Source organism: Marmota flaviventris, chromosome 16 (genome assembly GCF_047511675.1).
Source record: "Marmota flaviventris isolate mMarFla1 chromosome 16, mMarFla1.hap1, whole genome shotgun sequence".
In the NCBI taxonomy this organism is placed as follows: Eukaryota; Metazoa; Chordata; class Mammalia; order Rodentia; family Sciuridae; genus Marmota; species Marmota flaviventris.
In genome coordinates, this window is record NC_092513.1 from 50,539,870 (window position 1) to 50,553,154 (window position 13,285).

General features: G+C 34.3%; 1 protein-coding gene across 4 annotated transcripts in view; it reads right to left on the reverse strand.

The window, feature by feature from the left end:
• Positions 1 to 13,285, reverse strand: part of Yes1 (YES proto-oncogene 1, Src family tyrosine kinase) — a 79,761-nt gene that overhangs the window by 19,796 nt on the left and 46,680 nt on the right. For all 4 annotated transcript variants that reach the window (XM_071602876.1, XM_071602877.1, XM_027942920.2 and 1 more), the window contains exons 2-3: positions 5,426 to 5,698; positions 1,520 to 1,619 (exon numbers count right to left, since the gene is read on the reverse strand). In XM_071602876.1, the coding sequence (XP_071458977.1) occupies positions 1,520 to 1,619; positions 5,426 to 5,690 (365 nt within the window). In that variant the 5' untranslated portion in view covers positions 5,691 to 5,698. The remainder of the gene's footprint in view (positions 1 to 1,519; positions 1,620 to 5,425; positions 5,699 to 13,285) is intronic.

A 13,285-nucleotide genomic window follows, 5' to 3' on the forward strand; every position in this document is an offset into this window, starting at 1 on the left:
ATACATTTGGTTTTTGGTTTTCTAGTACGTTAATTATTTTGAAACATACAAACAGAATTGTATTTGATCCTGATAAGCAATCACGATTCATATGAACTGAATACCTACTGAGTGATAGATGTCACTCAGGATGTGTGGAAAAAAGGTAAAAAGACAGTCCTTAAATTTAAATAACTCAGTCTAGAGTGGGGTTTTGCAGCCTCAATAATACTGACATTTTGGATTTGATAAATCTTTGCTGCATGCATAGTAGGATGTTTACCAATATCACTGGCCTCTACTTTGTAGATGACAGTAGCAACACCCTGATGACAACCAAAAATATTTCCAGCCATTGACAAATATCTCCCAGGTAATTTTGCCCCAGGTTGAGAACTACTGACCAAAAAGAATGACAAGCTAAGTGACAAATTAAAAGTTCCCTGGGAGCTGGGACTGAAGTCTGCATAGGGTGCTATGTGAATACCTAACAGAAACAATATAGCAGGGCATGGGTTGTAGAGCATAAATGTTAGAACACTTGCCTAATATACACGAGGCCCTGGGTTCAATCTCCAGCACAAAGGAGGGGACAGAAGAAGGGAGAGAAGGAGGAGAATGGAGAAACAGTCACTCCAGAAAAAAGTAGTATGTGTGAAGGCATGGAAAGGGCAAAAAACTCTAGTGTACTCAGAAAACTCCACCTACTACAGTATGGCTGATTGGTAGAGTTAAAAAGGATTTGAAGAAACACATAATAAAACCTCAGGGAACGATGGCTACTTTTTTTTTTTTTTTTTTTTTTTTTTGGTGACTACAGGTAGCTACTTAAGGATTTTAAAGCAAGACAGTCATGATCATATTTTACATTCTGGAACAATAACTGGTAACAGATGGAAACAAGGATAGAGGAAACATGACTGGAAGCAAAGGGACCATAAGTATATATTTCAAGAAGTTATAAGTGATTGTTACGCTTGCTAATGAAATTATGGGATTGGTTTTCCAAAACAAGTATCAAATTTTCTATGTGGATCACTAAATGACAGAAAGACTTGAGTGTTACATAAGGAAAAAGCAACTTAATTTGGTCCATTTGGGAGTACAAAAGTTCCTTATTCAACTTTTTGACTTTGTTTTTTAGAAAAAAGAAAAGATCTTAAATCATCTGGATACTTAAATAGGAACAAAGAATTTTTTTTATAAAAGATTTTTTATAAGTAATATACTTGCATATGCCCCCTCAGTAACTCTTCATTCTTTTTTTTAAATTTAAAAAAAAAATTTTTTTATTAGCTACAACTCTTCATTCTTAAATCTCTACTCTTTATGGCTGAACCACAGCAGCACAATTTGTAGAAGTAGTAACTTCTATAGGCAGTATTATGTCATGTGTCTCAAGGAACTAAATCTATCCAGCACAGAAGTCAGAGACCCATACCCTGTCATGATTATCTCCAGATCATAAACTAGCTTATAAGTTTCAATGTAAAGAACAAGTGTCTGTATTTCTCCCTCTCAGAATACTCACAACACTTACGTATTGTTAATTATTTGAAATCTTTCACCCTTCTTAAATGAAAGATCTTCTGTAGTTCTAGCTTCGTAATCATATAAGGCCACAAATATAGTAACACCACCTAGCAAAGGAAAAAAAGACCAAGGTAAATTATATAGATAAACTGAAAAAAAAAAGAGAAATAAAAAACTATTGCCAGCAAAAATCTTATATATAATTTTCTCTCTAGTTTTAGAATCTATTTTTAGACAATTGGGGCTTCTAAAAGTTGGGGCTCTGAGCAGCTGGAGTTTAAATAATGAGATGTTCTCTTAAGACCTTCCACAAAATCACTGCAGTTTACATATTCTAAAATTCTATAGACTCAGAAACAAAACTTTGAACCAATGCCTCTGGCTTGAAAAGACAGTCAAATTTCGAACCAATTCTTTGGAAGGAAGAACACTACTGGAGCACTATAGACTACTGACATTAATCTTCTCAACTTCTTATAAACAACAGGTGAACATTTTCATCTATAATCATTAATACTAAACATTAGGGCTTTAGTAACATTAACTTACTATATACTTACCTTAAAAATAAAACTGTTGGGTTTGTCGTGGAAATTTAATGGCATGGCCGATATGAATTATAAAGTATAAATTCCAAAAATAACTCATATTTAGCAACATGTGCAGATGCTTAAGAGAGGAGCGCACTGAACAGCCAAACTATTATATGTAAGCAAAACAAATAACAATAGAACAAATGTATACAATATGCATGACTTGTCAGTGCTTAAAATTATTTCAGACAGGTATTCTGGCTAAACTTCCCATAATATATAATTCGTTTTATTGTATATATTTATCACATATGACACAATGTTTTGAAACATATATACATTGTGAAATGGTTAAATCAAGTTAATTCACATATGCATTGCTTCACATATTTCTTCTTATTATTTTTTTTTGTGGTGAGAAAGCTTAAAATTTCTCAGCAAATTTGAAGACTACAATACATTGTTATTAGCTATGGTCACTAGGTTGTACTATAGACTTGAACTTATTCTTTTTTAATTTTTTTTTTTTTTCAGTGCTAGAGATCAAACCCAGGGCATCGCACAAGCAAAGCAAGTGCTCTATCACTGAGCTCTGTTCCAACATATTCTTAATTTCAATATGTACATATTTTACTCAATGTAATTCCGCTGACTTGGCAAATATCAATGGTTAGTTTACATCCATCCATCAATATTTTTTTTTTTAATGGTAGGAAGAAAGGCAGTTAGTAAAATTACAGACTAAGCAAAAATATGAAATGTAGAAAGCAGTATAAAACCTACTGTCTCTAAATACAAAATGTAGAAAGCAGTATAAAATCTACTGTCTCTAAATACAAAATAATAGCAAACCAAAGTTCATTCATCTGGCTTCTATCCCAAGTTTTAGTCATGTATCAACTGCTTTTTGACATCACTACTGAATTTGTAATAACCAATTAAAACATGTATAAAATGAAGCTCTTGATTTTTCTTCTCTAACCTGTATTTACCCAAATCCTCTCTATCTAAGCAAATAGCACTAGAATCAAGTCAGGTAATAACTTGAGCCAATTCTACTACTAAGACTACCAGTTCTACATCTATAATATTTTATTTATCTATTTTCCATTTCCACTGCTGCCCCCTAAATCCCAATCCATGTCATTCCTTACTGGGACTTCTGGGGTTATGAGTACTGGCTACTTAATCTACTTCTCCACAGAGCAGCAAGAATGAGTTTTTTAAAAAGGGAATTCGATCATGCAAAATCCTTTACATACAATCTCTCGAGGAGCTTCTTCCCAGCTTCAGAAAAAATCCAAACTCCTTACTAAAGTCTATGTAGTACTAAGTAATAGTGGTATCCTAACACCAATATCACATCATACAACTCTCCTCTCTGCCTACATTGTTATTCCCACCAGTTCTTAAAAACTTTCCAGTCCATTTGTTTCTCTTGAACTTTGTGTTTGTTATTCCCTCTTCCTAGAAATTCTGCTCTTTCCTCAGGTCTGCAGATAGTTCATTCTCATCAATCAAATATCAGTTAAAATGATTTCTTCTCAAGGAGGCTTTCCCTGATCAACTACAGGATCTTTACCAATTATTCTTGCTAGTTCCTTCATAGAAGTAAGAAATACTGATCTCAACTTGTTTAGCTGTTTGTTCACTAATTATTGTTCAATCAACATTATTAGGTAAACTCTACCAGAAGAGAAGCCTTGTTTGTCTTGCCCATCTCTCTATACCTATATGCAAAGACACTCTGTTTTTTACAGAGTTAATAAGTGAACATCTTTGAATGGGGTATTTCACATGAATAAATACTTTTTCTTTTTCTCCAGTACTGGCGATTGCACCCAGATTGTAGTTCTACCAATAAGCTACATCCCCAGCCATAGCCCTTTTTATTTTGAAAAAAGGTCTCTGTAAATTGCCATAGTTGGCCTCAAACTTGTGATCTTCCTGCCTCAGCCTACACAGTTGTTTGGATTACAGGTGTGCACCACCATGCCCACTATGCACATCAATAAAAATTTAAAGTAACTAAAGTATGTCTTTTAAGTATCAAAATTTATTTTAATCATTTTGAATTAGTAACTTTCAAAAACATATAATCCTGAAAATAATTTAAACTTTTTACTAATGACAGAGAAATATCATCATGGCCATAGATTATTGAAATATTTGCAGTCAGAAGGCTGGAATTAGGGCTGTGATTGTGGTGATGTCCATTATTCTCCAAATGTTGTCTAACAGAATCAGTGTATGGCAGTCCTCACTATTATTGGTTCAGAGGTGAACAAACTGAGGAGACAAATTTATAATCCATGCTTGTGACAGAGATTTCTCCTTTGCCCCCACAGGCTGTTAATAAGGACATATGTTAGGGCTAGGGTTGTGGCTCAGTGGCAGAGTGCTCACCTAGCATGCATAAGGCACAGGTTTGATCCTCAGCACCACATAAAAACAAAATAATGTGTCCACCTAAAACTAAAAGATACATAAATAAATAAATATTTTTAAAAAATAAGGACATATGTTACTCCATTTGATGCTGGCAGCTGTTTATGCCTAAGGATAAATAGGAGACAGATGAAATAAACCCAAATCCTGTTGATATCATGGAACTGCCACACAAATGAATCTTGAAGCTCATCTTCTTTGCTTTAGCTACCTGTCCTTTGTTATTTCAAGGGAAAAGCATCCTGATGCGGGAGCCCTCATGAACTTAAGAGCTCATTTTCTCTTTTTCAAGTTTTTAAAATCTACTTTTTTAGGGCATTCTGTATCCATGGAAGATTGTCAACTATCTCTTCTTGCTGTTCTCTGAAATGATAATGTAAAAATGGGAGTCCTGCAGTATGACACTGAATCCAAGCTCTTATGCTTATAATCTCTGGGGGAAAAAATTTTTCTGAGCCTCAGGATTTTTCTTTTATAAATCATAGTATCTGATAGAAATACTGCATTATTGTGACTGTAATGCCAAATAATTAACACTTATTAAGTAACTACTGGATTACTTTAATACTAGTTAGCACTTTCTAATCCTGAGAAGTTATAAGATTCTTGGAAGAGGAATGTAAGTTTTTAATCTTCATTTTCCCAGTGCCTGCCACATATTAATTGCTTAATAATTACTGGTAAGTTAGTGAAATAATTAAAAGTATAACCCAAATACATATAAACACTAGCAAACTGTCACCAAATTTCCCAGAACCATATCCATATATATATATATATTGACTTTAATTTTTATGTTAGATATTGAATTTTCACATACAGTTTTTTAAAGTCCTCCAGTAAGATATTTTTCTTAGCAAATAGACCATAAATATGTACTGCCCAAGGTTATGTTCTCAAACAGGCAACATAATTATCCATTTAAATCTCACCTGTTAAACCAGTAGGATATGAACTTGGCACCACTGAGAATGAGGAAGATGCTCCTCCAAAAGGAGTCACCCCTGAGGATCCTCCAAATGGTGTTATGGAAAGATTGCTAAAATTAACCGAAGTTCCTTTTGCTGAAGATGATGGTGCCACTGCAGTGTGCTCTGCTCCATAATGGCTGACACTTGTACTGACAGGCTCTGGAGTGTTTTCAGTTCTATATTTAATAGCTGGACTTTTGTTTTCTTTACTTTTAATGCAGCCCATTATCAAATCTACAGAGGAAATAGGCAAATATTTTGAGAAATAGTTAATATACATCATACTTTTAAAAAATACAATGGAAAATATGACTTTAAATAAAGCATCCTTCCAGCCTTACTACCCAGAAAAAAAGCAGTATTAAATTATGTCCCATTATCCTATATATGACAACTATAAAAACTTAAATTGAGCAGCAAATAAACTACACATAGTAACTTTAAAGGTAATTCTTTTTTAAAAACAGTAACTCTTAGTTGTAGTTTTTCCCATCCTATAACATTCAGAAGAAAGCAGGTGAATGATGACTGCCTGATAAATTCTGAAAGAGTGAACATTCATAACTTCAGTTATGTAATATTAATTCAAAATATAGCTATAAATATTAAAATAGAAGCAGTCTCAGAAACTCACAGTTGAAGGGTTTTCAGATCACTACTTTAAGTGGACACATTCTAAAGAATGTGACAATTGAATACAAACATCAAAACAAGATGGGTCTGGAAATTTAAGTATATACTGAATTTAAATATATACTGAAAACTATGAAGGAATTATAAACTAAATAATAAAAGGCAATTGCTGGGGCTGGCGTTGTAGCTCAGTCGTAGAGTGTGCGCCTATCACACGTGAGGCACTTCTTCCAATCCTCAGCACCACATAAAAATGAAATAAAGATATTGTGTCCACCTACAACTTAAAAAAAAAAAAAAATAAGGCGATTGCAGCCGGGCAAGTGGTGCACATCTGTAATCCCAGTGGCTTACAAGGGTGAGGTAAGAAGATCATGAGTTCAAAGCCAGCCTCAGCAATAGGCGCTAAGTAACTCAGTGAGACCCTGTCTCTAAATTCTAAATAAAATATAAAAATACAGGGCTGGGGATGTGGCTCAGTGGTTGAGTGCCCCCGAGTACCAAAAAAAAAAAAAAAAAAAAAAAAGGCAACTGCTACTAAAAGTATTAGGAAAAATCGTCATTTAATGACCCATATGAGAAAAAAGCAAAAGAAGAAACATGGAGCAGTCAATTATGAAAGGAAAAATGAGTTAGTTGATATGTAGAATAAATAAGTGTAGATGATAAGCTGAATATGGGGAGAGAAAACACAAAGAAAAAGTGGTCATTTATTCATCTTAGTATTTATAGTATTTATAGAACACTTAGTTTTTATATATGTATAATGAATGACTTCAAAGTTTGTAGTTTCAATCAAGTGGAAAGAAAAACCATAGCTGAAAGGAAACAAGTAGAGAGGGATAAGTTTTTTTTTTTTTTTGACCAATGAGTTTAATTCCAGATGTATATTGTAGGTGCCTGTGAAGCTTAGTGAAGGATAATAAGTTTAAAGCTCAGAAAAAGGTGGGGAACTAGAGAAAAAATAAACAAAATATTTTCACAGTTTAACTCTTTTGGAGATAATAAAACTCACCCAAGGTACAGATTTAAAGAAAAATGAAAAATTAACACAATGCTGGAGGATACCTACATATAAGAGATAAGCAGCAATTACAGCTATTAATACTTCCTTATTGAAAAAGATAATCATAAGCTTAAGACAATGACATGAGTTGGGTGGGAAAGAGCTTCAACTATAACATTTTTATCCTAAAATAAACATAAACAAATAGTGAAAATGTTAATGTATTAAATGTAGGTAATTATGTAACTATTTTCATGTGAAGTACTTTGTAATTTTTTAACAAAGTGCTAATAAGTAGAATAGTATAGAGGGAATAAAGACACAGACTCTCCAGATAAAAATGACTAACAGTGTTTAAAGACCAAAATGAAGTGACATTTAAACTGATTTTTAAAGGTTGGCTGATTAGAAATTAGAAGCCTGATAGGGGCTTTAGTGTTTCTTTTCAAAGAGCTGAGAATCAAATTCAGGACCCTCCAGTTTAGCTGGCCAGGTAAGTATTCTACCACTGAGCCATACTCCCGGTCTCAGGAATATCCCCCCATCCCTCCCCACCAATGGAGATAGAACTTGGTGTCAGAAAGTTGACCACTGACTTATATCTCCAGTACTTTCTTATTTTGAGACAGTCTCACTAAGTTGCCTAGGTTGGTCTTGAACTTATGATACTCTTGCTTTAGCATCCTCTTGCCTTGGCTGAGATTACCAGGCCTGTGGCACTGTACCCAGCTGGAACATTTCTTAATGTCATGAAGACATAGGATAGATTACAGTATACTGAAGAATACAGTAATGACTAGGTCATAAAAATAGGGATAATTTTTGGACTACAGCTTCATCAGCTGAGAACATACATTTACTATCAAGATGGCTTCTATAATTTCTTTGTATAATTTACTGAGCCTCTCCTTCACAGTCTTAATGTAATCTGATACAACAGACATTTGGTTACTGAACAATCATTCTCCCAGTTTTCTGATAGAAGAACCCTGACTTTATTTACCCTCCTTTCATTTGCCAAGTCGTTCAGAGGAGGCTCGACACCTTTCTAGCCCTAATGATTGACTTAAGCCACTCAGGGAGTCTCATTCCCTTGACAGTTTGCTTGTTGAGCCATGAACACAGGTTTCTAGAAAGTTTTCCTTACTTTCCATTTTTCTTGCACAGAAGTTACATTCACAAATATGAATGCCCATATCTGGGGCTGCTATCCAGAGACCTCAAGTACCTACCAGAGGTAACACACCAATATATTGAGAATGGAAGGGCAGGAAGACATAAGGAACTTGGTCCTAGATAGTGTTACTCAAATATTGTATAAACCTAAAACACACTTAAGATCCATTTATTATCCAGTAAACACCCACTGCAGAAGCCAGTTTTAGTTTGGCTTTCTGTTACTTGCAGCTGAAAAGATCTTAAAAAATATATTACTCAAATCACATGACAATGTTTAACATATTAAGTCTCTTTTCAACATATCATAAGGACATATCAGCTCTTCTCTTGCCTTCCTTGTGCTTGAGGTCAAATCCAGAACAATCCTGTGTGTACTAGGCAAGCACACTATCTTTCAGCTACATTCCCAGGCTCCAGATATCAGGATTCAATAGCATAACAACAAAGATTTCAAACTTCCCTCAAAGTGTTTATATAATCATAAAATATTCTTTTCTTTTTAATTTTTTTTAGTTGTTGATGGACCTTTACTATATTTGCTTATTTATATGTGGTGCTGGGAATCGAACCCAGTGCCTCACACATACAAGGCAATTGCTCTACCACTGTGCTACAACTCCAGCCCTCCATAAAATATTCTTTAAGTTGTAAAATTTAAACCTTAAAATCATAGGCAAACTATTTTATTCTGATATGTGTATGAATATTTGCTGGAAAACAATGTTTTAACTCTCAATCTGATTTATTACTGCTATTCTGAAGATTTTTTTAAACATGAACTTATTTAAAAATCACGGAAATCTTTCCTGACACTGTCATAAAGTTTTTACCTAAAATTCTTTAAAAAATAAAAAAAAATCAACTTTGAAGATATAATTTACATACAATAACAGGCAACCATTTTAAGCGTAAGGTTCAATGAGTTTTGGCAAATGTGTAAAATTATATACTATATTCACAATACAGAATATTCTGATCATCCCAAAGGTTCAGTTGTACCCTTCTCCAGGCAAATCCTAACTTCAATCCATAACCTCAGCCCTAGGCAATCATGATCTGTTTTTTCTAACTGAAGATTTATCTTTTCTAGGGTCTTACCTAAATAAAATCATATGTATTTTGTATTTAGCTTTTTCATTAAATCCTGTCTGAGATACTTCCATATCATTGCAATGTATCAGTAGTTTGTTAATTTTTATTGCTATGTAGAATCCCATCACTTGCCTATAACCCCATTCACTTGTTGATAGGTTTTTCGAGATGTTCCAATCTGAGGCTATTACAAAGGAAGCTACTATAAACATTCCAGTAAATCTTCAGGGGTGGGTTGAACATGAGTCATTCTCTTCACCACCACCCCCAGCAATATCTAGGAATAGAACTGTTTGATCATGTAATATAAAATTATGCCTACTTTTACCACAAAAAGCTATTAAACTGTTTTCCATATTGTCTATACCATTTTGCATCCCACCAGTAATCAATGTGAATTTCAGTTGCTTTATGTCCTCAACAATACTTCTTTTTTCTGTCAAAAACTTGTCATATACCTACATGGATTTGGATAGGATCCAAATATTCTGTATAGCTATGTTTTACATTTCCAAGCTTTGGCAATGGAAATCTATTGATATCGAAAGGTATATGACATCATAAAATGCATCTGGATGAACTGATGTTATATTATAAAAATCATATGAACTACATATTAACCGCTAACCAATTCACTGATACAAATTACAGTCAGGTACTGAATAATGGCACATCATCTTTAATCTCTCTTTATTTGCCAAAGTCAACAAAAAGCAGTTAAACAACATCCTATCTTCTAAAATATATTATTTCTACACTTAGGTTAGTTTCAATGGTAAACTAAGTAAGCATGCACATTAATTACTAAGATATGATGAGGAATCTCTTACATTTGCAATGCTTCAAGGATCGGTTTCTCACTTTCTAAAAATCCTATTTAAAAACCAGGATTTAACTTACATAATTAAAAGTCACCCTTATTAATATACAGGTTATTCGGGTATGCACTTTTTTTTTTTTTTTTTTTTTTTTTTTTTTTGTGGTCCTGGAGACTAAACCCAGGGCCGAGCACATGCTTGACAAGTGTTTTCCCACTGTTACAACCCCCAGCCATTTTAAAAAATTTGAGTTAGGGTCTCATTAAGTTGCCCAGGTTGGCCTCAAACTTGCAATCCTCGTGCCTCAGCCTCTCAAGTAGTTGGGATTACAGATGTGTGCCACCATGTCTGGCTCAGGTCTGCAAGTTTTGACAGATGCATACAATTGTACATTGGCCACATCAATGTCAATAAAGAGCAATTGCATCACCTCCCAGGATTCTCCTATTCCCCTCTGTACTCTCCTTACAAGCCCAGAGAACCACTGATCTATTTCCTGTTCTTATAGTTTTATCTTTTCCAGATACCATACAAATAGAATCATATGATATTCAGCTTTTTGATTCTGGTTTCCTTCACCTAGCATAATGTATCTGAGATCCAGGCATGTTTCTGCGAATGTTAACAGTTCATTCCTTTACCACTGAGTACTATGCCACTGTACACACATACTACTGTATGCACATACTACTGTTTATTCATTCCCCAATGGAGAGACATTTGAGTTGTTTCCAATTTTTGAAAATCACACATAGAGCCACTATCAGCATATACCTGCAGGGTTTTCTGTGAACATAATAAGCTTTCATTTCATCTGAGTAATTACCAAGGTGTGAAACTGCTGGCCTGTATGGAAGTATAATCTTAGGAGAAATGACAAAACGTTTCCAAAGTGGCCTTAACATTTTGCATTCTCACCAACAAAATGAGAATTCCAGTTGTTCTACATTTATTTTTGAGAGAGAGAGAGAGAATATTTTAATATTTATTTTTTAGTTTTTCGGCAGATACAACATCTTTCTTTGTATGTGGTGCTGAGGATCGAACCCGGGCCGCATGCATGCCAGGCGAGCGCGCTGCTGCTTGAGCCACATCCCCAGCCCCTGTTCCACATTCTTAACACTTGTTTATGTCAAAAACTTTAAATTATTCTAATAAGTGTGAATCGAGATCTCTTGATCTCTTTATGGTTTTAATTCACTTTCCCCTAATGACTAAGCACCTGATATTGAGCATGTTTTCATGCTTATTTTCTACTTTGCTAACCATATCTACTTTGGTGACATACATATTTAAACTGGTCCTTTAATTGGGTTATGTACTGGAAACAAAAATATTTGCTATTATAACACTCTATGGTCTTTATATATTCTGGAATCATGTTCTTTGTCAGATATACATATATTATTATATTTCCTCTCAGAATATATGTTGCCTTTGCATTATTCTAATGGTATCCTTGTACGTGTTTTATTTTTATTTTTTTTATTTTTTTATTTTTGGTAGTTGTAGATGGACAGAATGTCTTTATTTTATTTACTTTTATGTGGCGCTGAGGATCAAACCCAGTGCCTCACACATGCTAGGAAAGCGTTCTACCACTGAGCTATAGCCACAGGCCCTTGTTTGTGTTTTTTAAATTTTGATAAAATCCAATTAAGAATTTTTAATTTTATGGTTTGTGGTTTATACGTCCTGAGAATTCTTCAGTAGAAGATTTTCTCTTATGTTTTCACTAGAATTCTAGCCTCTTACATCAAGACTATCAGGCTATTTTAAGCTAACTTTTGATTATGCTGTAAAGTCAAGTGTGAGTTTCAATTTCTCCAAATTTGACATCCAGTGTTCCTAACTACTATTTGTGAAAAAAAATTAACTATATCCCACTGAATTACGTTGGTACCTTTGTCAAAATCAATTTACCACATTTGTTTAAGCCTATTTCTATGGTCTGTTTCCCTGTTCTATGCCTATGGTCAATTATTTCACTCTTTTCATTACTGTAGCTTTAGAGTAAGTCTTGAAATTAAATAAGCCCTCCATTTTTTTTCCAAATTTGCTTTGGATCCTCTAGGGCAGGGGTCTGCAAATTTTTGCTGTAAAAGGCCAGACAGTGTTTTAAGTTTTGTAGACCATGTTGGTCTCTGTAACAACTATTTGACTCTGCCATGTTACTGCAAAAGCATCTATGCACAATACACAAATACATTAAGTGTGGCAGTGTTGCAATGACACAACTTCCAAAAACAGACAGTGAGCCAGTTTGGCTTGCAAGTAGTAGTCTGCCAAACCATGCAGTAGAGTCTTTGTATTACCATACAAATTTTACAATCAGAGTGTCAATTTCTTAAAAAAAAAAAAAAAAAAGGCTGCTGGGACTAACTCTACAGATCAATTTGATATCTTGCTGATCATGGTGGTGCACAAATAGAATTCCAGTGATTTGGGAGGTTAAAGCAGAAGGATCACAAGTTTGAGACCAGCCTTAGCAATTCAGTGAGACCCTCAGCAACTTAGTGAGACCCTGTATCAAAATTTAAAAATAAATAAAATAATGAGGACTGAGGATGTAGCTCAGTGGTAAAGCATCTCTGGGTTCAATCCCCAGTGCCAAGAGAGGGGGGGAGGTTGACTTTTTAAATTTGTTTTAATTAGTTATACATCACAGAATACACTTTGATATATCATACACAGATGGAATATAATTTCTCATTTTTCTGAGTGTATGTTATAGAATCACATTGGTCATGCAGTCACACACACACACACACACACACACACACATATATATAATGTCTGTTTCATTCTACTATTTGTCTTATCCCCACATCCTCTCCCCTTCCCTCTACCTAATCTGAGGTAACTCTATCCTCTTCTCTATGTTTCACCCCCCCACACACACACATCCCTGTGAATTAGGATCCGCATATTAGAGAAAACATTCGCCCTTTGGTTTTTGGGGATTAACTTATTTTATTTAATGTGATATTCTCCAACTCCATCCATTTACCCACAAATGCCATAATTTCATTCTTCTTTAAAACTGAGTAATATTCCATTGAATATATACACATTATTTTTATCCATTCATCT